This window comes from Tamandua tetradactyla, chromosome 8 (assembly GCF_023851605.1).
Source record: "Tamandua tetradactyla isolate mTamTet1 chromosome 8, mTamTet1.pri, whole genome shotgun sequence".
NCBI lineage: Eukaryota > Metazoa > Chordata > Mammalia > Pilosa > Myrmecophagidae > Tamandua > Tamandua tetradactyla.
This window is the reverse complement of record NC_135334.1, coordinates 21,309,307-21,336,351: the sequence shown is the minus strand read 5'-3', so window position 1 is coordinate 21,336,351 and position 27,045 is coordinate 21,309,307. Positions and strand designations below refer to the sequence as shown.

The 27,045-nt window shown below is 48.7% G+C and overlaps 3 protein-coding genes and 1 long non-coding RNA gene across 5 annotated transcripts; 2 read left to right on the top strand and 2 right to left on the bottom strand.

Moving 5' to 3' along the window:
• Positions 1 to 7,048: 7,048 nt before the first annotated feature.
• RNF26 (ring finger protein 26) lies at positions 7,049 to 9,756 on the top strand. The gene has a single exon (XM_077112666.1). The coding sequence runs from the start codon at positions 7,625 to 7,627 to the stop codon at positions 8,915 to 8,917; it is 1,293 nt and encodes a 430-aa protein (XP_076968781.1). The 5' UTR covers positions 7,049 to 7,624; the 3' UTR covers positions 8,918 to 9,756.
• A 1,796-nt stretch (positions 9,757 to 11,552) lies between these two features.
• On the bottom strand, positions 11,553 to 13,173 carry C1QTNF5 (C1q and TNF related 5). Its single transcript, XM_077112667.1, has 2 exons — positions 12,883 to 13,173; positions 11,553 to 12,484 (listed from the first exon to the last, which is right to left on the bottom strand). The coding sequence occupies exons 1-2, from the start codon at positions 13,094 to 13,096 to the stop codon at positions 11,967 to 11,969; spliced, it is 732 nt and encodes a 243-aa protein (XP_076968782.1). The 5' UTR covers positions 13,097 to 13,173; the 3' UTR covers positions 11,553 to 11,966.
• A 158-nt stretch (positions 13,174 to 13,331) lies between these two features.
• LOC143644121 (uncharacterized) lies at positions 13,332 to 26,706 on the top strand. The gene is made up of 4 exons (XR_013156525.1): positions 13,332 to 13,858; positions 18,401 to 18,616; positions 20,803 to 20,934; positions 25,480 to 26,706. It is a non-coding gene; the product is annotated as an uncharacterized LOC143644121 (long non-coding RNA).
• MFRP (membrane frizzled-related protein) lies at positions 13,432 to 19,136 on the bottom strand. 2 transcript variants are annotated; one of them, XM_077112665.1, is made up of 13 exons: positions 18,844 to 19,136; positions 18,625 to 18,727; positions 18,420 to 18,533; positions 18,139 to 18,300; positions 17,797 to 18,010; positions 17,279 to 17,409; positions 17,039 to 17,164; positions 16,716 to 16,792; positions 16,207 to 16,355; positions 15,613 to 15,677; positions 15,348 to 15,482; positions 14,610 to 14,737; positions 13,432 to 14,513 (listed from the first exon to the last, which is right to left on the bottom strand). In XM_077112665.1, exons 1-13 carry the CDS (start codon positions 18,895 to 18,897, stop codon positions 14,289 to 14,291), a joined length of 1,683 nt encoding a protein of 560 aa, XP_076968780.1. In that variant the 5' UTR covers positions 18,898 to 19,136; the 3' UTR covers positions 13,432 to 14,288. The 2 variants fall into 2 exon arrangements, with proteins under 2 accessions (XP_076968780.1, XP_076968779.1); XM_077112664.1 differs by having other exon boundaries at positions 15,613 to 15,743; positions 18,844 to 19,129.
• Positions 26,707 to 27,045: the final 339 nt, after the last annotated feature.

The window sequence follows — 27,045 nt, the reverse complement described above, 5'->3', positions numbered from 1 at the left end:
TTCCATCTCTTTATTTTGTTCAGACAATGAGTTCCTAACTTTATTTAGTTGTTTAACTCAATATATAGATCTAAGACAGATGATTTAAAGTCTTTAATAGTGCCAATATATGCACTTCCTCAGAGAGAGTTTCTGGCAATTTTTTTCCTGTGAATCAGTCATACTTTCCTATTTGTTGTTTGTAAATTTTTGTTGAGACTTGTTTTAACTCTGGAAATCTAGTTCTCCCATTCCTCTGGGATTGTTAGGTTTTTATTTTGTATTGTTTTCTTGAAACCATGAAAGGATCAAAACTAAATAAAAATAGTTAACTAAAAAGGGAGAGCAGGGACAAGCCCACCCCTTATATTTGTGGGGTCCAGAGCAGCATATAAACAAAGCCTTATATACCTTATGTCTAACTATAGGAAATATGTTCTATCCTTCTACCTTGACAAATATACCTTTTAATAACAAAAGAAGAAAATATGTAAAACTATGTTTTTTATATGACTCAAAATCAAAAGAATATCTAAAAGCAATTAATTTAATTATTATTACACATGCCAAGTATTCTCATGATGGGCCAGCAGTATTTGGGTGGATAATAAAGTCATATATAGCTTATAAATTATTGTACATTTATTACACGAAATTATTTTTCTTGCCTTCAGTTCAACAAAATAACCAATTATATTGCTATAATCAAAGTTTTCTCTTAGGCCTAAGAGTCACCCCCAGAGAAACCTCATTTGTTGCTCAGCTGTGGCCTTTCTTTCTAAGCCGATGTGACAAGTGAACTCACCACCCTCCTCCCTACATGGAACATGACTCCTAGGGGTATAAATCTCCCTGGCAATGTGGGACAGAACTCCTAGGATGAGCTGGGGTCTGGCATCCAGGGATTGAGAAAAGTTTCTTGATCAAAAGGGGTAAGAGAGAAATGAGACAAAATAATGTGTCAGTGGCTGAGATATTTCACACAGAGTTGAGGGGTTATCCTGGAGGTTATTCTTATGCATTATAAAACTATCCCTTTTTAGTTTGTGGTGCATTGGTGTAGCTAGAGGGAAGGACCTGAAACTGTAGAGCTGTCTTCCAGTAGCCTTGTTTCTTGAAGATGATTATATAACAATATAGCTTTTACAATGTGACAGAGTGATTGTGAAAACCTTGTGTCTGATGCTCGTTTTATCTAGGGTATGGACAGATGAGTAAAAAATATGGGTAAAAAATAAACAAATAATAGGCGGGACAAAGGTTAAAATAAATTGTGTAGATGGAAATACTAGTGCCAGTGAGAGATTGGGGTATGAGGTGTGGGACATAAGAGTTTTTTCTTTTTTTATGTCTTTTACTGGAGTGATGCAAATGTTCTAAAAAATGGTCATGTTAATGAATACACAACTATGTGATGATATTGTGAGCCATTGATTGTATACCATGTATGTAATGTTTGTATGTTAAGAATGTTTGTATGTTAAGATTTATCAATAAAAATATTTTTTTAAAAAGAAAAAAAATTCTCACAGTGCATATTCCATTGTCAGTAATGTCAAATTAATTGACCTTTTTAACTCGTTGTTCTTAGTTTTTTTTTACAAAATAAATTTTAATTTGGAGAAACTTCATTCTGCCAAAGCATTAGCAACTAGAAATATTACTAATGTTTTAAAGCAAATCTCAGATCCAGAAATGAATAATACATTTTACATTATATTCAAACATTATAAAAGAGTTAAAATTAAATATATTTTTACTATGTAAATCTGTATCACTTACATTACAATTTTCACCATCTTGTAAAGCAATATCTAGATCCACTTGGTGTTTAAGTTTTACTTATTTCAGGTTCTTCAGATTTGGTATTAAAAAGAAAACCCAAACATTAGCATGTTGCTGTATTTTTTCAAATCTCTCTTCAGTTGACATCTTGGCCAGAAGAGGGTCTCCATAGAAATTAGTTTGGAAATTCTTTGTACGTGAATTTTCTACTTCACTGTCAGGCATGTTTTTCTTCCTGGTTCTAGTTTATTTAGCTCTTTATTTTGAAATGAATCCAAACTTTTGGAAAATTTGCAAATATAGTATAAAGAGCCCTTATAAATCCTTGATTCAGATTCACTGATTTGCCATATTTGTTGCTTTTTTATTCTCTCACACATCATTTGTGTATGTGTGTGTACATATGTATACTTACTTATTTTTTATGAATTGTTTGAGAGTAGATTGCTTACACCATGTTAACACTTCTGTGTTTCCTAAGAACAAAGATATTCTCCTATATAACCACAATACAGTTAACAATTTCAAAACATTGAAATTAATGCAATACTCATTTCTAATCTATAGTTCAGATTCCAGTTTGGACAAGAATTCCAGTAATGTCTGTCCAGCATTTGTATTTCCCTCTAGAACGGGATCCAGTCCAGAATTCCCTTTTGCATTTAGTTGTCGTGTCTCATTACTCTCCTTTAATCTGAAACAATTCCTCAGATTTTACTATTCATGTTTCTGAGTTTGGATTTTTAAATTACGGGTGTGTGTCTCAGGCTGGAATACCATATTAGTAATATGTTGATTTAGCATATCTTGATGTTTCTCAAAAAAACAAAAGAGATAGATTTTGAACCTGTCTTTACTTCAAGGATTGTCAAATGGTGATTTTTCAACTCCATTACTCCATCCACATGTATTGGTCAGAATCCTGCTGTCTCTTCTTGTTTGTTTATTTTTTTTGTATCTTTTAATTATCAGTTTGAACTCATGGATTCCTAGATTATTCAATAGGTTATATCCTCTCTTTCTTTCTCTCTCTCCCTCCCTCCCTCTCTTCCTTCCTTTCCTTCATCTATATATTTTTAGCAGCATGCACTCCTTCATTCTTTAAGTTTTTATTGTGGCAATGTATATACAGCACAAAAGTTCCTGTTTTAACCACTTTCATGTGTACAGTTCAGTGGTGTTAATTATATTCATAATATTGTGCTACCATCACCCCTCATCCATTACCAAAACTTTTTCATCATCCTAAACAGAAACTGTATACCCTATTAAGCAATAACTCTCCATCCCCTCTAGGCACCTCTTCCTTACTTATTTTAATGCTTAAATTAACCGAGGTTTGACCCTGTCTCCACCACCTCTATCTTCTCCTCTTCAGAGATCTTACCTGCCCAGTGAACTCCGTTTTGTTCTTAGTCGATCTTCCTGCAGCTTTTGACACCACTGATCACTTCCTCTGCCCTTGGCCTCGGGGACGTTGCCCTTCCCTGTATTTTTTTTGTTTTAACTTTTTTCTTATTGTATAGTATAACATATATTCAAAGCAAAGAAAGGAAAAAGCAATAGTTTTCAAAGCACTGTTCAACAAGCAGTAACAGGACAGATTCCAGAATCTGTCATGGGCTACCATACATTCCATAACCTCAGATTTTTCCTTCTAGCTGGTCCAGTACATAGGAGGCTAGAAGGAATAAATATTTTTTTTATCACAATCAACTTTTCTTTCCTTTTTTGTGAAAAATAACATATACAAAAAAGCAATAAATTTCAAAGCACAGCACAACGATTAGTTACATAATAGATTTCAGAGTTTGGTATGGGTTACAATGCCACAATTTTAGGTTTTTACTTCTAGCTGCTCTAAGACACTGGAGACTAAAAGACATACCAACATAATGATTCAGCAATCATACTTGTTTATTAAGCCTACCTTCTCTGTATAAGTCAACCATCACCTCTGATCTTTCTATCTCACTCTTTAAGGGCATTTGGACTATGCCCATTCTAACTATTTTATGTTGGAAGGGGTTGTTACCAATATGGGGTAGGGAGATGGAATTAGCTGACATACTGGAGAGGCTGGGCCCTCTAGGTTTCAGGACTTATCTGGTCCAGGTTGTAGGTTTTGGAGAGTTACCCTAGTGCATGGAAAGTTTGTAGAATCTTATATATTGCCCTAGGTGTTCTTTAGGCTTGGCTAGAATGGTTTTGGTTTCCTGGACTCTTTGTTTTCCTGGTGGCCTCCTCTCTTTCATCTTCTACACATGACCATTTCAAAATCTGTGTTATCAACCCGAATGAAGCCCTCTTGCAAAATTTCAGGTTCCAACCTCTTCCTCTATATGGATAGCTTCTGGATGTCCCACCAGTGCTTCAAATTCTATGTGTACAAGATCAAATTCAGCAAACTTGCTGTGTTTGCACTACATGCCATTAACCTGGTAAATTTTCCATACCAGTAAGTATGTAAAAACACCCTTGGAGCTGACAAGATAAGGGAAGGTTTCCATTAGTTTGTGACCAAGACTTCTTCTCTGTTGAGGGATCTGAGACTCAGACAAAGCTACCTTTAATTAAATCCAGCCTTAACTTCTGGGAGACCCAGCTGACGATCTGTCTGCAGGAAGGCAGAGGTTACCTTTGGTCAAAAATCTTGTGTGATGGGATCAGGGCTGTAGTAGTTGCGTTACTACATAATACTCTTTGTGGCTTGACTTAGGCTAGAATCTCAACGGCTTGAGAGCACCATGTGACCACAGTGTAAGAAAAGTGTTGGAATGGCCCCTTTGAGAAGCCACAGCTCCAAGGAGCCAGACTCTTTTCAGAGGTAGGAGGTGGTAAACCACTCTGTTGAGATGACTATAACATTATCTCTGCCAACTTGTTTCTGTCTTCTCCTGAACTGGGTTGCAGGTAAGAGGTGGTTCAAATCCATAATTGCCAAAGCGTCATCTTTTTGGAGACTGGAGAAGGAAGGCTGGGGAGTGTTAGTAGAAAGAACTGACACCATCTGAGTTTGGGGGTGGGGACTTCAAACTGCTTATTAGTGTGAGTCCCAGCGATTGAGAAAGAGAAAAGGCCAGATCTTGAGAGAAGTTAAACTAACCTTGCAGAAATTTATCATGGGAGATGTAGTAGGGGTAAGAGATACTAACTGAGGGGAAGTATTAAATTCCTAGGATAATAGGAGGACATTTTTAGACGTTGTGGGGGTTGAAGATTAAGGGATGAGACAAACCCAAGAGGTCCTTTAAAGGAGAGGCCTAACACAGGGCTTCTATTTTGTGGTATTGTGTGTCCCATAGCCCTTCACTTTGTCTCTTCATCATGCTTTCAGCATCCTCTATATTACTGCCTGTCTTAGTTTGACAGGGCCGCTACGACAAATACCACATAATGAATTGGTGTAAACAAGTACTTATTAAGTTTTGATATCTAGAAATCCAAAGTCAAGATGTGGGCAAGCCTGTGCTCTCTCCCAGGGTTGGCAGCGTTCTGGTGCTGGCAGTCATCCATCACATGGCCGTCTCTCTCTCTCCTCTCTGGCTTCTTCTGGCTTCTGGCTTTTACTTCTTTTGACTGACTGCATCCAAAATTTCTCTTTATAAGCTCTTCAGTCACGCAGATTGAGACTCACCCTGATTCAGTGTGGCTACTCCTTAATCAATAATAACATCTTCAAAAGGTCCTATTTACAAATGGGTTTACCCCCACAGGCGTGGGGCCACAGATCTTGAAAGGAAGATGGCAGATATTCTCTAAGAGTAGAAATCGAGGGTGCACAGTGGGAAAATAAAAGTGACATTGGTAACAACAATCACAACGACATACCATAATCTGGGCAGGAGTATAAAACAAATCTTTTTCATTTTCCTTTGCTTAGTGAAATTAGCATTTTGTGTCCAGATCGTGAATTGGGTTGGGGATAGAAATACACTGCTCTGTAAAATCCAGGACAAAAATTGGGCAGTTGGAGTCTGATGACTAGAGGAACTCTCCAGAGGAAGGGAAAGAGCCTGAGATAATTATGGTGAGTTGGCAAATGACAGGGGCAAGAAAGGACCAATGGTGTTTTAGAAACTGCAGTCTAAACACTTAAGTTGTCCCTTGTTCTTATGGTAGAATAACCCCTGTCATGACCCCAATGCCTCAGGAAAGTTTTGCTGCATCTCTCAGCTTTGTGTCAGTGGTGCTTTCCCGAGTGAAGGACTCAGTCTCCTTCAGGAGTGTTCAAGATAGGATCAAGAGGGACAGACGCTTTCAGGGATCCAGGCCTGGAGAATTCAATACAAGTAGGGAATTAAAGCAAATGGTGACTAGGGAGAGAGTAGGTCCCTTGGAATTTGTAGGGAACACCAGGCTTCTCAATGTACTATATACATATGCATTTTGGGGGGCGGGGGGGGGGGGGGGTGCACGCGCCTGCGCGCGTGTGTGTGCATGAACCGGGAATGGAACCCAGGTGTCCCGGTATGGCAGGTGAGCATTTTACCACTGAAGCAACAACCATGCATCTCTTCGAGCATTATGTTAATATTAAAGAAAGGATGATTTCCTGAGGAACTTAGAAATGCCCAGACATTTGTACATAATTACAGAGTGCTCAAGTAAATAAATTAGTAGGGCCTGGGACCAGAAGGTGAGTTGTTGCCAGATTGCAGCCCCCTTTTCTCAATGCTCATAAGGTTGTCTCCTTAGGTCCTGAGAAAAATCTGATGGAGCTTGAGGAAATAGTTTGGAATAGTAGTTTGGAAATCCCCTGTAGCAATCTGTTTATTTAAGGGTTTCTCCTTGTGAACTGCTTCAGCGGAGGCACTGTCTTAAACATTTTTTTTATCCCCCAATGCCTATCCCGCACAATATTTGGAACACTGTACGAGCTCAATTAATGATAGAATGAATGAATGAATGAATGAATAGAAGAGGACGGGGCCGCGGAAGCCGGTGCAATCCCAGAGCCCAGACCAGAGGCGTTTACCGTCGAACCTAGCCTAAAAGTCTCGCCCTCCACTGTCAGAAGAAAGAAAAGCCCCAAATTAAGCCAAGTGCAAGGTCGGACTATTTTATGGGGCGGAGCTAGGAAAGCGTATTCCGCCTCTGCCCGCCAACTGACCAATCACCGCCTCAAAAGGGCGGAGTTGTTCTGTCTCCGTCCTCTCCTTGTGAAAAGTAAATATGTTCGGGCGCCGTTCGAACGGACCAATGGGTGTTTGACGTCCCCTGTGGTTGTGCCTCACCGATTGGCCGGAGTTCGCCGTCTCCCTCCTTGCCACGCCTCTTTCCCCTCCCCTACGCACACAAGATGGCGGCGCCCTGCGGAGAAGAGGCCGCGCCTGGGGTTTGCTGAGGCTGACTCTCCTCCGCTCTCCTTTTGGGGGCGAAGCGTCGCGAGCCCCGAGGACGGGGGCCGGGCGGGGACAGGGGCACCTGCGCAGCTGGACCGCGAGCCCGCGTCCAGCCTGCGCCGCCCCCACCCGGCCCCGGCCCGATCCTATCCGTTCCCGGTCTCCTCCCGGTCAGACCCATTGGCCGGCCTTGGTCCGCCACCACCAGGCATCTAAAGCCGAAGTCTCTCCACCAGCCCGGCCTCACCTCTACTTTAGAGATGTTTGGCCTTTCCTTCCCCAACCAGCCCGCGTTCAAGACCGGAACTCCTGGACCGGCACCTGGTGCCCTTTCTCTCTCCTGAGAGTCCACTTCTCTCTAACCCATTTCTTTCCCAGATTTTTTATCCCCTCCGGGTGGAGACTGCCCACTTTCCTTACAAACTTATCCTGATTTCCCAAAACATTGACAACTTTGACACCTCCCCCCGACCGAGAGCCAGACTTCCCTTTGGACTAACCTCCATAGCCCTATCATGGAAGCTGTGTACCTGGTCGTGAATGGGGTGGGCCTGGTGCTGGACGTGCTGACCTTGGTGTTGGACCTCAATTTCCTGCTGGTGTCCTCCCTCCTGGCTTCCCTGGCCTGGCTCCTGGCCTTCATCTACAACTTGCCTCACACGGTACTGACTAGTCTTCTGCACTTGGGCCGTGGAGTCCTGCTTTCGCTGCTGGCATTGATCGAAGCCGTGGTCCGGCTCACCTTTGGCGGCCTGCAGGCCTTGTGTACCCTGCTATACAGCTGCTTCTCTAGCCTGGAGAGCCTGAAACTCCTGGGGCACCTGGCCTCTCACGGGGCTCTGCGCAGTCGGGAGATACTGCATCGGGGTGTCCTCAACCTGGTCTCCAATGGCCATGCTTTGCTGCGCCAGGCCTGTGACATCTGTGCCATCATCATGAGCCTGGTGGCCTATGTGGTCAACAGCCTAGTCAACATCTGCCTCATTGGCACTCAGAACCTCTTCTCCCTGGTGCTGGCCCTGTGGGATGCAGTGATGGGCCCCCTGTGGAGGATGACAGACGTGGTGGCTGCTTTCCTGAGCCACATTTCCAGCAGTGCTGTGGCCATGGCCATCCTCCTCTGGACCCCGTGCCAGCTAGCCCTGGAGCTGCTTGCCTCAACTGCCCGCCTCCTGACCAGCTTTGTGCTTGTCAATCTCACTAGCCTGGTGTTGCTGGCTGGTGTGCTGGCAGTGACAGTGACTGTGCTGTACCCAGACCTCACCCTAAGGCTGGCCACCTGGGCACTCAGTCAGCTCCATGCCCGGCCATCCTACCATCGGCTCCGAGAGGATGTGCGCCTGTCTCGCCTGGCTCTGGACTTGGAAGCCTGGCGCCGGGTGTGGAGTCGTAGCCTGCAGCTGGCAAGCTGGCCAAACTGGGGAGGGGCACCTGGGGCCCCCCAGGGGGGTCCAAGGAGGGTGCCCTCAGCCAGGACCTGGGGGCAGGAGGCTCTTGATGCAGGACCTGGGTCAGAGGCAGAAGAAGAGGTCAGGACAGCCAGAACGACATCTGTTCGGGGCCGGGAGAGGCTCAATGAGGAGGAGCCTGTCAGCGGGCAAGACCCATGGAAGTTGCTTAAGGAGCAAGAGGAGCGGAAGAAATGTGTCATCTGCCAGGACCAGAGCAAGACAGTGCTGCTCCTGCCCTGCCGGCACCTGTGCCTGTGTCAGGCCTGCACTGAAATCCTAATGCGCCACCCTGTCTACCACCGCAACTGCCCACTGTGCCGCCGGGGCATCCTGCAGACCCTCAATGTCTACCTCTGAGGACTTTCTCCCTGCGCATCCACCCCTCCACACTTCACAAAGGCATCTGCACTGGGACAGCATTAACACTTTATCTGTGGGACCTGGCCTGAATTCCCTCCCTGTTCCTGTGGCTGTCATGCCAAGCTTCCAAGCCGTATATCCAGGACATCAAAATGAGAATTCTGGAAGACTTTGACCTGGGTGGGGGCAGGGTAACAACAATGTTTGGTCCCTGCGGTGCTGAGGGTGGTGAGTGTTTCGCTATGCAGGGGCCCCAAAACTATTCACTGTGGGTGCTTCTCCAGCCTAGCCAGGGCTTACCCACCCTCAGCCTCTGGGGCTGGCTTTATCTGCTTCTGGTTTTTCTGTTGGGGATTTGCAGGCCCTCTCCCTCCCCCTTCCTGCTTCTTTCCCAGCTTCTGCAGCCACCCCACAACATGGGTGTTTTGGTAACTCAAGGGCCTTGGAAAGATCTTGAACCTTTGCTTTCCAAGGCAGAGCCCCTGTGTTCTGGTGGGCTCTGGGGGTAGTATCTCTCTAGTGCCCTAGAGGTACCACCCAGCCTCTCTCCTCCCAACCTGGTCTAAAAGTTGGGATCAGTAGTTTACCCTGGAGGAGGGGGGATGTTAACACGTACACCTGGCTTTGGGACCATGTACCCTCTGGCACCCCAGCTCCAGTGGGAGCCCCAAGAGGGATAACCAGATTTCTCGTAGTACCCCTCGAACTCACCACATCACGCTGAAAAATAGCACTCATCTTCTCTTTATCTCTCCTTGGCGTTGGGGAGGGCAGATGGTACACATTTCACTAGGGTCCAAACAAAAGGGGCCAGGGCCTAGGGGCATGCAGCAACTGGGGCGGGGGGGGGGGGTGTCCACCTGGCCCAGTTTCCAGTGAATAAAGTTCTGTTGACAGCTCTGCCAGCCTCTGTGCAGCCCTGTGATGGGGAGCAGTTGATCCAACTGACTCTGCTGCGGGTCCTTCAGTCCTGGAGTAAGAAGTGTGGTCTGTGGGGGACCTGGGCTTAAACTGGGGCATGGGAAAAGAGAGAAGTCAGGGTGGGAGGAATGACAGGGGGTGGGCACGAGCCAGGCAGGGCTGTGCTGCTTTCACTCACCTCTTGTTTGTGCTCTCTCATGCACATGGCTTTTAGAAACCCTCTTTTTTTATGGTCAGAATTAAGCCCTTGTAGAGAGAAAAGTAAACTTTCTCCTTCCTGGCGTCAGACTTCCCAGCTTTTCCTCTGGTGCCAGCAGGAACTTGGGGTTCCTGCTGCCTGTACTCCAGTCTGCCTTTGGATTCCTGGTGGAGCTGGTGCTTGTCTTTGTGTCTCTTGGCATAGAGTCTGGCATGATGTGGGATGCTGAGGAGGTCAGGGAGCTGAAAGCCAGCGCTCTAGAGGCCTGTCTCTAGCTCACCTACGGGGCTCAGTCGCCATTGGTCATACCTCCCTCACATGACCAGCAAGAGAGGGGGTACTCCTCTCCACCCCTGTAATTGTATGTTGCCCCTAGGAGCATAATGCCTGGGACAGCCTTCTGGAACCTAGAGTGGTGGTGGTGGTGATGGTGGTTCAGGAAGAAGCTCTGAGGAGAGGTCTAGCAGATGAGATTGGCAAGCCCTAGTTTGTTAGTCACTGCATGGGGGCAGGGCTGGGGCTGGTTCTGGAGGCCAGAGTGGGGAGCCTGGAGGGGGCCTGTGGCCAGCTTCAGACCAAGTGGCTCGGCCCACCCATACTTTACGCAGCACAGTGGGGGAGGGTTTCCCACATTCACCTCAGAGTTGGCTGAGGGAGAGTGCTCCTTTTTTCTTCCCTTCTCTCCATGTTGTGAGGGACTGGGAAAATAAGGCTGGAGAGGGAGCGGAGCAAGGGGAGGGCTGGCTCCTTCCAGTCTCTGTTTAATGTCATTTCTGTTTAGAGCACAGCCCATATAACTTAGGCAGCGCTCTGAGGGGCAGCGCCTCATTTACCCTGGCCTGCTTCCGGTATCTCTTGCCCTATGGCCCCATCCCAACATTTTAAGAGAGAAGATAAACTTCCTGATCTGAGCACAGAGGACCTCCTTCTTCTCCACTCCCCCCCTTGGAATTCCATTGGCAAACCTCAATACCCTGCTCCTACCAGTCCCAGTTGCCTGAGCTCCCGCTACCCAGGATCATTGCTGCCTTCTGGAGCTGGTGCCCCCCCTTGTGGTCACCTCGGAAACTATTTATCTCTAGCCGCCCCGGGAAAATCCACTCCTTTGGCATGGGAGATAGGGAAATAGCTCTCCTGTCATCCAGGGATCAGGTGAACAGCCAGTGCAGCTATGAATGGGAATCCTGGGCTCCTGTGTGTTGTGTCAGGCAGGGGTGTGTGTGGTGAAGGCAGTAACGCTCAGTCCATAATGGCATCTTCATGTAAGATAAAGGTGTCCCTTTTGTGTAAGATAAAGGGCACACTTCCAGCCGGGCGCTCCTGTTTAGGGCACAATCTGTATAACTTAGGTGGCAGCTCTCAGGAGCAGGGTCTCATTTGCCCTGGCCTGCTTCCTACATCTCTTGCCCCATGGTCCTATCCCACCTCAGAACCCTCCCTTCTGTTTTAGCCCCCACTGATCCCAGAGGCGGGGTTTTGCCACTGCTAAAGAAGAAAGGCTGAAGCCAGAAGGGGGGTTTTGTAGATTTATTGAATAATCTCTGAGAAAATGGCAGGCCCTGGGAGCAGAAGGGATGGGTGGGGCGAGGGGCTTGCAGAGGTGGGCAGAGAAGTAGAGGACCAGGAGGAGAGCACACCTTCCTACCCTAGGGTCCTGGGCCAGAGCAACCAGCACACCCACACCTGCCAGCATAGCACAGTCCTTTGTTCTTGGGCAGAAATCCAGCCACTGCCCCTTGCTGCTGGTAGGATCTCTAAACACCTCTGTTCCATGCCCTGCTGGCAGCAGGATGCAGAGGCCCCCACCCCATCTCCCTGCTTGTTCACAACATTCTGAGGGACCAGCCCTCCCAGGTGATGTGGTTATCATTGTCACACAGGCCTCCTGCAGGAGTAAGACTGGGTACACTCACTTTCCAGTGGGCCTCAAGCGAAGACAGGGGAGCTGTGCCAGTCAGAGTACACCAGAAATCCAGAGAAGGTGCTGTCTGTCTTGATGCTGGCATAGATGCCGATGTAATCACCCACGCCCACCTGCACCCACACCTGGTCCTCGGGCTCCAGCCTCACCATGGCTCCCCCTGAGAGCGAGGCAGGCTTGGGCCATCCCCCGAAAAACTGGAAGAAAGAGGCAATAGATTCGCCATTCTTCACCAGGTCGAACTGCAGGCTGGCCCGGTAGACTGTGGCGTGGACCGCAAAGTAGTAGACCCCGGGCACCTGGCAGGTGAACTTGCCGGTGGTGGCGTCGTAATGTCCCTGCTCGTTCAGCAGCACGCGGTCGAAGGGGAGCGGCGCGTCCGACAGAGGGGGCACCCGGCTCTCAGAGCGCTTGGCGCTGAAGGCGGAGCGCGGGGGCACCGAGCACTCCCCGGCCGGCCCGGCCGCCCCCGCGGGCCCCGCCTCTCCTCGCGGTCCGGGCTCCCCCCGGGGCCCCGGCAGCCCTGCGGGGGAAGGGGCGGAGTTAGGGCGAGGGTGGCGGCGGTCACCCCTCAGCGGGGTTCCGGGACGGCGCCTCTAAGGAGCCTCCTCGTCGCCACTTCCTCGCCTAGTGCCTCTCCCTGCACCGGTGTCCTCCCCCCACCCCCCACCTCCCACCCCGCTTCCAGCAGGGCTTGGGGCAGATGTGAGGAGCTGGTCAAAAGGGGTGCCTGGAGTTTGGGCTCCCGCCGGCTGAGTCACTCTTTCCTTTCCTCCCAGGACGGACGGGAAGGGGCGGAGGCCCGGCAGCGCCCCCTGGTGGGAACCCCGAGCCCCACGAGGTCGGGAGGGCACCGGAGAGTCGGAGCGGGTGGGTGCTGGCTGGGACGCCCCGGGCCCGGCAACGCAGGCGCCCGCTTACCCGGCCGCCCGCCTTCGCCTTTCTCGCCCGGAGTCCCGGGCGCGCCGTCGCGACCGTCGCGGCCGTCACGGCCAGGCAAGCCTTGACTGCCATGGTGGCCCGGCGTGCCTGGAAGGCCGGGGTGGCCCGGGCACAGGCTGGGGATCTTGTTGTCGTCCAGCGGGGGCGAGCCGCCCGTCAGGCCCAGGAGCAGCAGGACGAGGAGCGGCCTCATGGTGCTGGCTCCGGGAGCCCAGCCGCCGGGGTCGTCTTGTAGTCTGTGGGCAAGGCGGGACGCGAGTCAGGACCGAGAATCCTGGGACCTGCCTGGCTTCCCACCCAAGCGCGGCTGAGTCGGTGCCCGCCCCACTGCCATCTCCCTGAGAGGCCGCGGGGGAACGAGGCGGGGCGCTGTGTGTGTGTGTGTGGGGGGGGGGTGGGGATGGAGGGCGCCACCAGACCCGAGGACCCCGAGAGCCCGCCTCGTGGGTCGGGAGCGGCCGGGCCCGCGCCCAGCCTTTCCCACAGTCCCCTCCCCCACCTCCATTCCCCTCCTCCACACTCACCCCCTCCTGGCTCCCGGGGCTGCTCGCTCGCTCTATGGCCTCCTACCGGGCGCTCCCTACTCCAGACTCTCCAGTTGGCTCCCGCCCCAGGGCCTGTCCCGGGCCGGACACCCCTGCCCTCGCCGCCCCACTGGTCCTGGTTCGTTCTCTGCCCGCCCCGCTCCGTTCCTCCCAGACTTCAAGAGGAAACCAGTTGTTCGAGGGCCAAGAGCTCCGGGTCGGGAAATAGCAGGGAAATAACTCGTGGTGTCGCCCGGCGACCGGCCAAAGTTGGGGGGGGAGAAAGGAGGAGGGAAGAGACTTGATCCGGGCACCAAGAGGCAGAACCGTGAGAGGCACTCAGGGCGCCTCAAGGACCTGGAAGGAGAGACGGTGCAGAGACAGACGGCAAGGAGGTGACTCTTATCCTGGGGAGAAATATAAGCAGAGAGGTAAGGGTGGAGAGTTCCGGAAGCACATAGAACGTTGGGCTTAGGATAGGGCCTGCCATATAGTAGGTGCTCTGTTCATTTTTGGTGAATAAATGAAAAAATCATAAGAGGGGATGATGAGAACCTGAAAAAACAAACTACAACCACAAAAACAGATGGAAAAAGGGAAGGTGGGCTAGAGGGCAGAAGATGGCAACCTGGGCCAAAGACTCAGACGGGAAACAGTCCAGGCTATGAGTGGAGCCAGGCAAGTAAAGAAACAGGAAGGTGGCTGGGAGGGTCGCATTAGCCTGGATTAAAGACTCTTCTCCTTACCCCCTCTTTGGGAGGCCCCAGAGAGAATGGGCAGAGTCCTATGCTGCCCCCTGCCCGCCCGTCCTGATAGGCAGAGGAGGATGGGCAGACAGAGGGCAGGCGACCAGCTTCAGGGTCAGGGCAGGGCACAAGCCTCCAGGCCAGCTGCCTCGGGCAGCCTGTTGCAGTTGAATGGCCAGGGAGTGCCCAACAGCGCCAGGCCAGGCTGGCATTGCTGCTCTGCCTCCTGGCAGATAGTGCGGCAAGGGGGAAGGACACTGCCAAGCGGGGTGCAGTGGGGCACAAGCAGCCCGCAAAGAAACCGCCGGAAATTCTGGTAGCAGGGTAGACTGGTCAGGCTCTGTGGAAAGAGGAGATCTGCCCTCAGGCTTCTGCCCTCAGTTTCCTCCCCTTCCTGGTGGGTGAGGGAAGAATCCCTCCTGTCTGCCCAGAGTACCTTGTAGCCTCTGAGGACCTCCACCACCTCCTCCTGGGTGGCCATGCCCACCCAGATGTTAGGGAAAGCTGTGGCGTTGTAGCTCAGACCCATGCACATCTCTACCCGGATCGGCTCACATGCCAGCTCTGCAGGGGTGGGAGGGGTGGGTTACTGTTGGGCCACTCACTGGCTGTGTGTCTTGGGGCAAATCACCTAACCTCTCTGAGTCCTTGTTTCTATATGGGTCAGATGGGGGTGGTTGTGAGAATCCGAGGAGATACCATGGAGAAAGGCTTTACACATGCCAAGGATTCCCATCGTCCTTGAGAGTCTGCTCCAAGCCTCGTTCATCAGGCCTGGCATTCATGTAGCATCACTGATCTTGGGGAACACTGGACACCACCATTTTCAGGGAGCACTTGGGCGTCTGGGAGAAGCCCTTGGTCCCTGTGTGAAATTTCACCTTCATCTCTTGAGGTGGACAGTGGAGAGGGACTGTGCGATGAGCTTGGTCTGGTTCTTGAAGCCCCAGCTATCAACTCCCAGGTTCTTATTTTCCTTGGAGGTGGCACTAAGTACCATTGCCACCACCAGGTGGGCCTCAGGCGAAGTGATCCCAGAATCAGAACAGTGAGGGCCACCCCTCCTTCAAATCCAGAAGTACTGGGATGTGAAGGGTGCTAGCAGGCCTTCTATGAGCTGTATGGCCCAGTCTGCTCAGCCCTGCTTGCCAGGGTGCCGGGTCAGGCTTCTCACCTGGGGGTGGAAACAAGGGGCTGCTGCAATTGTTTGCCTCGCTGCCATCTGCACAGTCTCTCCACATGGCACATACCCATGGCAGATCCTTACACCCTCCATCCTGGCAGGAGAACTCTCCAGGCCCACAGGGATCTGCAGACATGGGGACATGGTAGTGCCCTGACACATGCCTATATCCCCACGTGTCCTCTCGGGGCCCCGACAGGGTCCAGAGCTCTTTCTTGCCTCTCCTGCCTACATTCACTTGCCCAGGGGCACCTACTTTCCGTAGCATTGAGGGCCTGGTAGGTGGCTGTGAAGCCCCCACTGCTGACTCCACGATGTGTCCTAAAGAGTACAGCCAGTTCTCGGTGCGAGGAGCTGAGGCGGGGTGGTGGCTCTGCTCCACAGAACCTGCCCAAAGCAGAGAGCTGTCCTGGGGCACAAAGGCTGGGCACTTGAGGGGATGCTGGAGGTGATGGGAGAGACATAGTAACCAACTCAAGGAGTTCAGTGTCTGCTCTTCAGTAGACAAAGGACTAAGTACACAGCTTGAGGATGAGCCACTCTGAGATAGGGAAGATTGGTGAGGGTTCATGGGAGAGATGGAAAAGTCCCCACAACTGCAGGCTGGGAAGCAGGGCCCACAGGGATAGGGAGAGGATTGGGACAGGGCCTTCTGGGGCTGTAAAAATTTTCAACAAAGGTTTGAGTTGTACAAATTCAAGCCTCTTTTAGGATGATGGTGAAGAACCCTCTGGCTTGGAGTTGCAAAAGCAAGTAAAGCTGGGGAATATGTAGGGGCCAGTGTATGCAAAGCCATATACACCAGACTGTGGAGCATGGAGCTGACCTCTGTCCCTGGCTCCTTCTATACCTGCCCAGAAGGCTGAGGGCCCCTGAGTTGCTGGTCTCATACACCTCCACGTAGTCAAGCTTGCACTCATCCTGAGCTTCCAGGCTGAAGTTGTGGAATTGCAGTTCTACGCCATACCCAGCAGGCACAGAGATATGCCACACGCAGAGCTGGGGGAGGAGGTACAGATGGAGTAACTCTCAGGTGCCTTCCCCGGTCCCAATCTGGGGATCCAGGCTGAGCTACAGAGAAGACGCCTTCCCCAGCCAGGCAGGGAATGGATGGGCACTGCCCACCCAGCTTTCATTGTTGGTGTGCCCTTTAACTTCTTTGGTCTCAGAGATAAGTCTTTCCAGAGCAGGAACATCTGGACAAAGTAGGTACTTGATACAGCTTCCTTCCTGCCTGTTTGGTCAATGAGCTTCCCAAGTACAAGACAGTGTCTACCATGTTGTTACAGTCAGCTGACCTGGGTGCCCAGGTATGCCCAGGTGTGCTCTTACTTTCTCATGTAAGAGCGTTGCGCTTACCTGTTGGTGAGTGTACAGCTGCAGGTCGTCGGGAGTGGAGAAGGTGCCCTGGAGCCCAGTTAAATTCCCCCCACACCCTGTACGGAGGAAGAGGGGCACGTGAGCTGGCCGGGATCGGAGTCTCCACCCAACTGGGGCTGGCAGCGAGAGTTGGAGTCATGCCCCTGGGGAAACAAGCTCTGGGGCAGAAGAATGGCCGGGCAGGGAGCGCTGGTGGGGGCGCTGAGGTTGGGGGCTGGGCCAGAGCTAGGAGCCTGGCCTGAACCCAGACCAGAGGCCTGAAGACAGTGCCTGCCCTGTGCCCCGCAGGGGCCCTGCCATACCTGAGAACTTGGCACTGCAGTTGGCCTCATCGCTGCCATCGGCACAGTTGGCAAAGCCATCACACACCGAGTCCAGCAGCAGGCAGAGAAACTGGTCACAGAGGAACTCATCATGTGCACAGCTCCCTGGGGGCGAGCACCCCGATTCAGAACCCCTCAGAGTCTCCACCCCTTTTGCCAGTGGTAGGGACGGAAGTGGACACTTAACAAGTAGGTAGGGACCCAGTGGGGAGAGCTTACCATGGCCAGACTCCACAGCCTGGTACCGTGCATGGAAACCAAATCCTTCCACACTGCTGTCAGAGATGAAGGCCACCCGGAGGTGGCTGACATTGGTGTTGAGTGTTGGAGGAGGCACTCTCCCACAAACCCTGCGAGAAGCCAGGTTGGGGGTGATGGAGGGTCAGACCTCAGGGCCAGCCAGAGTGGCTCTGCAGTGCTCAGTGGTCAGAAAGTCTCCTTGAATTTCCTGGGGGAGCTTTGACCTCTATAGCACCTGCACATTCATCCTTGCTACATTTGGTCATGGGGAAGACAGGTGAGAGCTCCATTTTACAGATTAGGAAACTGAGGTCAGAGAGGGAAAGTGACCTTCCCAAGGTCACACAGCAAGGTGGTGGCAGAGCTGGACCCAGAGGTCAAGTCTCTCAGTTTTCTTCCAGTCCCACTGTTCCCACTGCAGCTCACCAGTTCTGCCCTCCAAACAATAGTACGGTGGCAGGACAGGGGCAGTATCTCCTGGGAGTAGAGGGACCCACCTGAGGAGGGGGCCTTCAGGGTCAGGAGAAATCTCCAAGCGATCGAAAAGACAGGAAGCCACGCGTTCTGTGCTGAGAGCATCAATCTTGAGCTGTACTGCGTGGTCCGAGGCTACCTGGATGTGCCACACGCAGTGGGTGTTGGGTGGGTAAGGGTCTGGGTAGTTGGGGCTGCTGAAGAAGCCTCTTGGTCCATGAAGGAGCCCCCCACAGGCTGCAGAGAAGGAGGTTAGGGTTCAGAGGTCAGAAGGAGAGAGGTCGTTTTCTTTCAAAGGTGTGTCCAGCCTCCCCTTCCCCCATCATCTTGGGCCATTTTCCAGGAAAACCTGCCCTGGTACTCACTGGACTGGGAGGTGGGGCTCAGGCCTGCCTCAGCTTGCCCTTTGGGGATCTCAGTTGCCTGTGAGATGGTGATGGTGGGGGTGGGGGTGCCAGTGGTGGTCCTGAGGTCTTGGGCAGGCAGTGGGCTATGGGAGGCACCAGATGCGGATGAAGCCTGCAACTCTGGAGGCAGGGAGATGGAAGAGTGGGATTCAGAGGGAGCTGGACCCCTGGGATGGGGTGGAGGGGTGCGCAGAGTCTCATCCTACCACCCTTCTTCCAGGCAGGCCCCCTGGACTCACGGGCCAGGATGATGGCCACCAGCAGCCCGAGCAGCAGGAGCAGCAGGCTGGCAAGCAGGAGGATGCAGAGCCAGGAGAAGTGACAGTCCAGCTGCGGCCCTCGGGGACGCCGGCCTGTGGGCAGGGAGAGAGGCATCTGCCTGAACCCCTCCCCTCGGGCACCCCTCACTCTGTCCCCAGCCCCAGGGGCCTGCAAGGTGGTTACCGTGCCAGGGAGCTTGGATGCTGCAGCTCGCATCCTCTGGGAAGGCTGGGAGAGGGCGGGGAGGCACTGATTCAGGCTCGAAAGCAGGATTGCAGAACTCAGTCTGGAAGGGAGAGATGAGGGCTGAGGGGCCAGCTGCAGCGCTGTCTGGCTGGCGTGTCCAGGAGACACAGGCAGGCATTTTTAGGTCTCGGGAGAGTGGGCCTGCGTGACCCTTACCTTGCTCAGCTCTGCTGCCTCCACGCGGAGGATGCTGTCTGAGAAGTCCTTCATGGCCCAAGGCTCTGCATGGCTTTCTGGAATCTCAAGTGACAGCCCCCACCCAGGGCCTGCTCCCTGGCCTCAAAGCCCTTATCAAAGGAGCAGCCTCTCCTCCCCACGGGAACACTGCTAGGCCAGCCTGGCTCTCCGGCTGCCCTGGGCAGACTGGTTCAGGCTACTGGCTACTCTGTCTCTCTGTGGGAGGGCGGGACAGCAGTCAGAAGGAATTCAATTCGCAGAGGCACGAAATGGTCCCTTAATCCAACTCAGCTGAGGGCGCTGAGGTCGAGACCCGGCACAGGGGGACAGTTCTTAAAGGCACAGGCAGTGACTGAGAGCACCCAGCAAAGGAAACCAGAAGCCCTGGTGTGTGAGGGTGTATGTGACCTGGGGAGCTTGCCACCCCCTTCCGGCTCGTTCACCCTAGGTACTGAGTGAGTCCCCAAGGGGTGGGAGGGAGGGGAACAATGGGGCAACTCTGCAGGTATGTGGGTGGTCTGAGAAAGGGAGAGAAGCTGGGTAGAGAGGGTTGGCGGCTTCAAGGCCCATGTGTCCCTGGACACAGCCTGCTGCCCACCACTTCTCCCTGTCGGGGTGATTGAGTACTAGCCGGGTCCAGCCACGGTCACAGCACCTGTGTCACCAGGACAAGGAGATGAGCCATCGTCAGGAAAAAAGTGGTGTATGGGGGCTGCCTGAATCTGTGCTGGCCTGGTGGAGCCAAAGGCCCATTTCTCCTGCAGGACAGAGGAGAAATGCCTGAGGCCCAGGACAGAGGCTGTCAGGCGGGGCTCTCCCCCGGGAATGGGGTGGGGTCTAGCAGTTGGTGCCACCTGCTGTTGCAGGATGGGAGACCTGTACTCTGCAAGCTGGGTTATTTCACACCTTTCATCTCTTAGCAAAGTTCTCTTGGAAAATCCCATCCTGGCCCAGCTGTCCTCAGGGAAGAAAGGAAAGGGACTGTTAATCTGTTTTGTGTTAGCCATGCTGGGTATTGGGCAGAGCTGGAGAAGAGGAGGCAGCGCGATGTTTCTGGCTACTATTTGCAGAATGAGTTGGCCGTGCGCTAGAGGCCTGACTCATGTGCAGTTTCTCTCCTTTAATGACACCAGGAGGCAGCATACCCACTTTACAGTTGATGGTGCTAAGGCTCCGAGAGGCGAAAAGCTTTCCCATGATCACATAGCCAGTAAGATACAGAGACAGGGGTAACCGGCTGGGGTAAATCCAAAGCCCACATTTGTCTTCCACATGCCGTATTCACCCTGCACTGGGCATGTTGAAACAAGTAGCGGGGGAAGACACCAAAGAGACAGATTCTGTAAGCAGCTATCCTTATGCCCAGGACACCCCCCAACCCCAAGTTCTTCTCACTTCACCGCCTGAATGGCCTTGGGCTGCTTTTGTCTGGAGGTCAAGCCTTTTCTTGGAGCCTTGGCTGAGGAGGCTAGCAGAGCTTGGCCCTTCTAGAAGGTGCTTTTTTGGGGTGGAAGAGAAAGGTGCCTTCACAGAGGATGAAGTGGCCCCTGGCCTCAAGGTACATCCCACTGTGGTTGGACTGAGACTGGGTGGGGTTGTAGGAGCCAAGTGTTAAAACAAGACCTGCAGGTTTTGTTGGGAACAGCTGGCCTCAGGATGGCGGCAGTAAACTGTGGAGATTGTTATGTAGAGCAGTCTGTTTACCCCAAATGGTTATGTTAAGTATGAAAGAAGAGAGCACTGAAAAATAAGCTCTCTGTTCTTTCAAGAAATACATGCATGCCTTTTGTCACTCTGCAGCATTTAAGTAGGCTCTGGATAAGAATAAAGTTGTCTGAAGTCTGTCTGAAGTAAACTCAAGCTTCAGACCCCCTGAGCTCGTCTGTGTCTTTCTTTCTTTCTCATCATTCCTTAATATCCTTCCTAATGTTTCAATAGGAAGCAACATTTGGTGCCCAACGTGGGGCTCGAAGAAGAAGACTCCAAATCAATATTCAGGAACCAAGGAAAAGTCTCATTAGAGGCACGTGTGTCCAGCCGACAGAAGAGGACTCGAGTCATATTGGTAAAGTAAGCATTTTCCTTGGATCATCAGGGTAACGGGCAATCATAATAGACGGCTGGAGGAGTATGTGTGTGTGTATTAAAGCTACTGGGGTGCCTGTTAAAACATCTGAATTAGTAAGCTTATTTGATCTCATTCAAAAACATTGTTGTTGGTTTCAGCCTTAAGGCCAGAATGTTTTAAATCTTAAGTAATGGAAATTGGTTATGAAGGCTTTGCAGTGAACATAACAAAACGGGGAAAATATTCCTCTTTCTATTTGGTTATTGTGTTCAGTCAGGCAATGAACTACCTGGCTCATGCTTTGTCTTAAACTCTAAGTTGTGTTTCTTCTCAATCTCCCACTACCACTTCTTACCCTGTTTCGACAGTTGCTTGAGCCGGACTCGGCAACTGGTGCCCAAACAGGGATCTAATAAGGGAGCTCTTAAAGCATAAAGTGAGGAGATGCTCCAGGGACACCCACTACAAATACTACAGGCGGGCCTTTGTGGATTGAGCAGTGGCCCTTATCTATAGAGAGGTTTGAGGCTCTGACTCGGTTGATTTGGTAACAGTTTGAAGCAGGATGTTTAGAGGAGTCTCGTGGTTCTTGGAATTCTCCAATATTTATTGTAGGAAGGAGGTCAGGAAAATGGAGAATGTAGACTGATTTGATAAAAGTTGATACTGTGGTTCAGCCTATGGAGTCATTGCAGCCTGGCTTGCCCACACCAGTTGTAATTTCTAAGAACTGCTTTATGATGATAGATTTTAAAAATTGCTTCTTTGCCATGCCTTTAGCAAGGCAGGCTAAAGAAATATTGGTTTCTGGGCTTGTTCTTGATGGGTGGCCTTTATATAGGGATTCATGTACACCTGAGTCAGAGAGTATTCAGTGAGAAAGGTGCTGTACCACATGGGGGTCAGTGCTCATTGATGGTTCCTGTGGCAGGTTGGTCCCCAAGGGGCGGTATGCGGTTCGGGATTGTAGTTCTGACTCAAGGTGTTCTGTTAGGTTACCTTTGTTTAGTCTGAATGATTATTCTATGAGATTTATACCAATGCTACAGGTAAAGTCTTGTGACGGAGACTGGGAATGATAGCCCCATCTTCTTTTGTTGGCTTAAATTCTCAACAGGCAGTGGTTTGGAGACTGGCCATGAGTTTAGCTCCTATTCATGTTTGAAGAAGAGATATATTTTAGGAACTTTGAGACTGAAGATTCTCATTAAAAACTACGTATTGGTGTTTTGAATGTGCATTAACTGAAGTGTTTTAAGTATTTGACATTCTAGCATTTGATTTCGCTGGTAATTGTGTGTGGTAAACTGTGTGTTTGGAATGATGGCTCGGGCATGAAGGATGTGGGGAACGTATTTTTATTAGTAGGAAGACAGAGTAGTTTTATCCTAAGATAAAATGAATGACTGTCGCAGGGTCAGAGGAGTGTGGGACAAAGCCTAAACTTAATATAATAGTTGCTGGGGGGTTGCGGGGATGGAGATCATGGTCAAAATCAAGAAAGATTTAATGAGCCTGGAATGACAGTGTTTTCTTGGACTCTCAGTCTGTTCTAATGAAGATATAAAAAGGTTTTTTTTTTTTTTCTGGATGATCAATGTGAGGGGCAGGGAATATGCGTTTTATCAGGATAGCTTACGTTGACTTTTATCATGTTATTATCTGTATAAAAAATACTGATTTTCTCGTGGGTATCATTATACTGGCAAAAAACTTCTTTTCTTGCCCTAAACCAGGTGGCCTAATCTATTAATCTAAGTAATACTATAAATGAATCTATTACTAACTAAATAATATTCAAATCATATAAATACCTAAATTCCTTTAAGCCAAAATATTTAATGCTTTGTCCAGTGTTTATATAAACTATATATGTATAAACTAAATTTACCCCAAGATAACCATGGCTTATACTGAAAGCAGATCAGATTTGAGGGCTGAATGCAAGGAAAAAATATACTTGTGGAGTCTTTTTTTGTTCACCTGATGTTGCCATTACATGCAACTAACGTTGCTATCGCATGACCTTGGTAAGAAATAGTTAAAATGTGTACTCTTGCTGGAAGGACTGGCTATCTTCCCGGAAGGAGGTGTACTTTAATAAAGATATCTAAGTCCCAGGAAGCTCCTCTTGGTCTCTAGCCAGTTCCCAGAGGACCCAACTGTGTCCGGTCCTGTAAGCAAATTGGAATTTGACCACTATTGTAGAAAAGTTTCATAAAACTGCATACAATAAATTTAAAATTAGCAAAAACGCACAGCCATTATAAAGAATCCACATTCCTGCATTCCTTTTCAATCAATTCAATGAATTCAATTAAAAAAATCTAATCACTTACTATGGGTACACGTCACTATTGACACTCTGCTTTCATTTTTGCTACCTGCCACTTTAGGAATTCTTAATTATATGTTACAGAACCTGTTTAATATTTTACAAGGAGATTCTGATTTATTAATCGCATAGTGTGTGAAATCTATTTATCTTCAATACCTCTTGACAAATAATGTTAAGTGATTTTAAAGGACAAATTAGTAATCATTTGCTATGTCAAAACCTTTACAATTTTTAAAAAAGAATATAATGTATTTTGCCTAAAATAGTTCGGGCTTCCCCGTTAGCTATTACTGTCTTTACTGAAGATAAAATAAATGGGCAGGCTGCGTATGTCACCCCAGAGGAAAACAAATTAGAAAACACCTTATACCTCAGCCCAGTGCACTGAATTAATAGCTGTAATTCAAGTATTGCAAAATTTTCCACAATCTCTTAATATTGTTTCTGATTCGGAATAAGTCTGCCAAACAGTTACTCACATTGAGACAGCTTCTTTGTTTAAAGGAAATGAATTGTTCTGAATGTTTTTACATTTACAAACATTAGTCCGAAGTTGAATTACTCCCCTTTTTATCATGCATATAAAGAGCTCATACCAATCTTCCAGATCCTTTGTCATTACAAAATCAGCAAGCAGATACTCTTGTGGGGATAATGCAAAATCCCACAACATTTCACAAATGAACTCATATCAATAGCAAAGGGCTGTGAAAGAAATTTCCATCTTTATCTAAACAGCAAGCTCAGGACATTGTTAGGACTTGTCAACCTGTGGACCTTTAAATGCACTCCCATTTGCATCAGGGATTAATCCTCGAGGTCAAAAAGCAAATGAATTATGGCAAATGGATGTTACTCATATTTCACATTTTGGTAAAATGCAATATGTACATGTTATCATAGATGCTTGTTTTCATTTCATCTGGGCTACCACACAATCTGGAGAGCATTTCTGCCATATTAAATCACATTTACTTAATGCTTTTGCTATTATGGGATGCCCTCAATCTATTAAAATGGACAATGGTTCTGCTTATACAGGAAAACAATTTCATAAATTTTATACTACTTTTAATATTACTCATATCACAAGAATTCCTCATAATCCCTCAAGGCAAGGAATTATTAAATGAGCAAACTGGACGCTAAAGTCTATTCTCTTAAAACGAAAAGGGGGAGATGATCAGGATGATGTTATGAAATATGTACACCAAAAGATCAATTAGCAAAACCACTGTTTACTTTAAATTTTTTAAACGTTTATGATAATTCATCATAGACTCCTGCAGAACAACATTTTAGTAATTTGGGAAAGAAAAATGATACAACCCAAACAGAACTGCAGCTGTAGCCAATCTATTGGAAAGATGTTAAAGATGATTTATGGAAACCAGGCATGGTAAAGGTGTGGGGTAGGGGTTTTGCTCTTGTCATTGCAGACGACAGAACCTCAGTTTGGATTCCCTCGAAGAGAATAAAACCCAGACGAAAATAACTAAATGGGTAATGTCTATTATAGGACATATAACTTTAATTGCTGAAGGACAGGGACATAGTCATACTTATTGGGTTTATATTCCTAACCCACCTCTGCTGTGGGCCCTAACATGGGCCAATCCAACTTTACCAAAATATCTAAATACTAGTTTAGGATTCCCAGGTCCAGTAGATTCTAGGCTTTCAAAACTACTTAAAGAAGAAGAAAAATGTCAAATTTAACTCTTCCATTTTAATAAGTCCTGTATGCATAACTCTATGGAAACAAATGATATTTGCCTGTTAGATGGGAAAGAAAGTTGGAATGGATGGCAGTTATGTCATATGGATTGAGCAGTTATCATAATTAATGATTTCTATGGAATTGTAAGAGATGCAGCCCCTGTGGGGTCTCCCATCTCTAACTTGAAGATAACTGAGACTATATGGACAGGCAAGCTAAATCAGGGTTTAATTCATGGAAGATGATTTGTGCCAAATTCGTGGGATGATAAATATAGCATTAGTCAAAGAAACTGACAGAAAATTTTCCTAGGACTAAGACCAATTTCTATAGCCAATTCTAATAACTATAACTTCTCTTTAAATAGCAGCCATAAACACTATATACAAATATGTATTAGAGATCCATATATATTTGTTAAAGTTCATATGCATATAAGAAATCAAACTTCTAATTGTGGGAATTGTTCTTTATTCACTTGTCTCCAAGCATTTATGTTGCAGAAAAATGAGACGATTGTAGCGGCAAGGAAAAGAAGAGGTATTTGGCTGCCGGTGCAGAGGTCAAGATCCTGGCAATCCTCTCCAGAAACACATATACTGATCCATTTGGCAAAAGAATATCTAAAAAGGACTAAGAGACTAATTGGACTCATTATTGCAACTGTCATTGGAATCACTGGAAGCATCACAGTGGCTGCAGTCGTTGGAACTGCATTGCATCAAACTATACAGATGCAGCGTTGTTAGAAAAACACCAGTGAACTGTGGCAGAGAAAATCTCATTGATGAGCAAATTAATAATAGACTAAATGATATAGAAATGACTTTGGTTCATATTGGAAATCAAATACATAATTTAAATTTTTTACAAAGTTTAAAGAGTAAATGGAATGAGAGCAGTTTTTGTATTACCCCCTTTTAACATATAACCTATCTGAAATAGAATGGGAAAAGGTAAAAAGGCATCTTTTAGGGCTTTCAGATAGTTTAAGTCCTGAGATCTTAGAATTACAAAAAAGGGGTATTAGAATTATCTCAGAATAATTTACATGTAGCCTATGGAGGTGATGTTACACAATCACTTACCCAAGAGCTAAAAAATGTTAGGTTTGGGGCTGTTTATACTCTTTCTCTTCCTCCTCCACTGTGTTAAACAACAAATAATCAAAGTCAGAAAGCGTGACTGGTAGCCAATGACGGGTAAGACCCTTCCTTCAGAGTCTAAGGGCAACCTAAGACAGGCGCTGTCACTAAGCAACCACCCTAACAATGTGATTCTTGTGAAAACTCTTGGCTCCCTCCTGAATCAAAGTCAGAGAGTTTGACTGGATGACGGGTAAGACCCTTCCTTCAGAGCCTAAGGGCAACCTAAGACAGGCACGGTCACCTCGGCTTGTAAAATAAAAAGGGGGAAATGTAGGAGCCAAGTGTTAAAACAAGACCTGCAGGTTTTGTTGGGAGCAGCTGGCCTCAGGATGGCGGCAGTAAACTGTGGAGATTGTTATGTAGAGCAGTCTGGGAGACAGAGAATGTTTACCCCAAGTGGTTATGTTAAGTATGAAGGAAGAGAGCACCGAAAAATAAGATCTCTGTTCTTTCAAGAAATGCATGCATGCCTTTTGTCACCCTGCAGTATTAAAGTAGGCTCTGGATAAGAATAAAGTTGTCTGAAGTCTGTCTGAAGTAAACTCAAGCTTCAGACCCCCTGAGCCCATCTGTGTCTTTCTTTCTTTCTTTCGTTCTTCCTTTCTTTCTTTCTCATCATTCCTTAATATCCTTCGAGCTCGGTTTCAATAGGAAGCAACATGGGCTTCCCTCTCACACTGGGTGTAAGAACTTGGCAGGGAGGGGTCAAGGTAGCCTGGGGGAGGTGGGGACAGTGTCGTGGAGGGAGTTGCCTTGAGCTGAGCTCTGAAGGATGGGTGGCTCAGAAGGCTGTGTCCCTGGTAGCTGCTCCACTCAGATCATTTATGGACATTGTGGTCACTTATGGGGAGAGTGCCTCGTGCCGTGCTCGGTCCCAGGCTGAGAGGGCCAGCCAAGACAAGGCTTC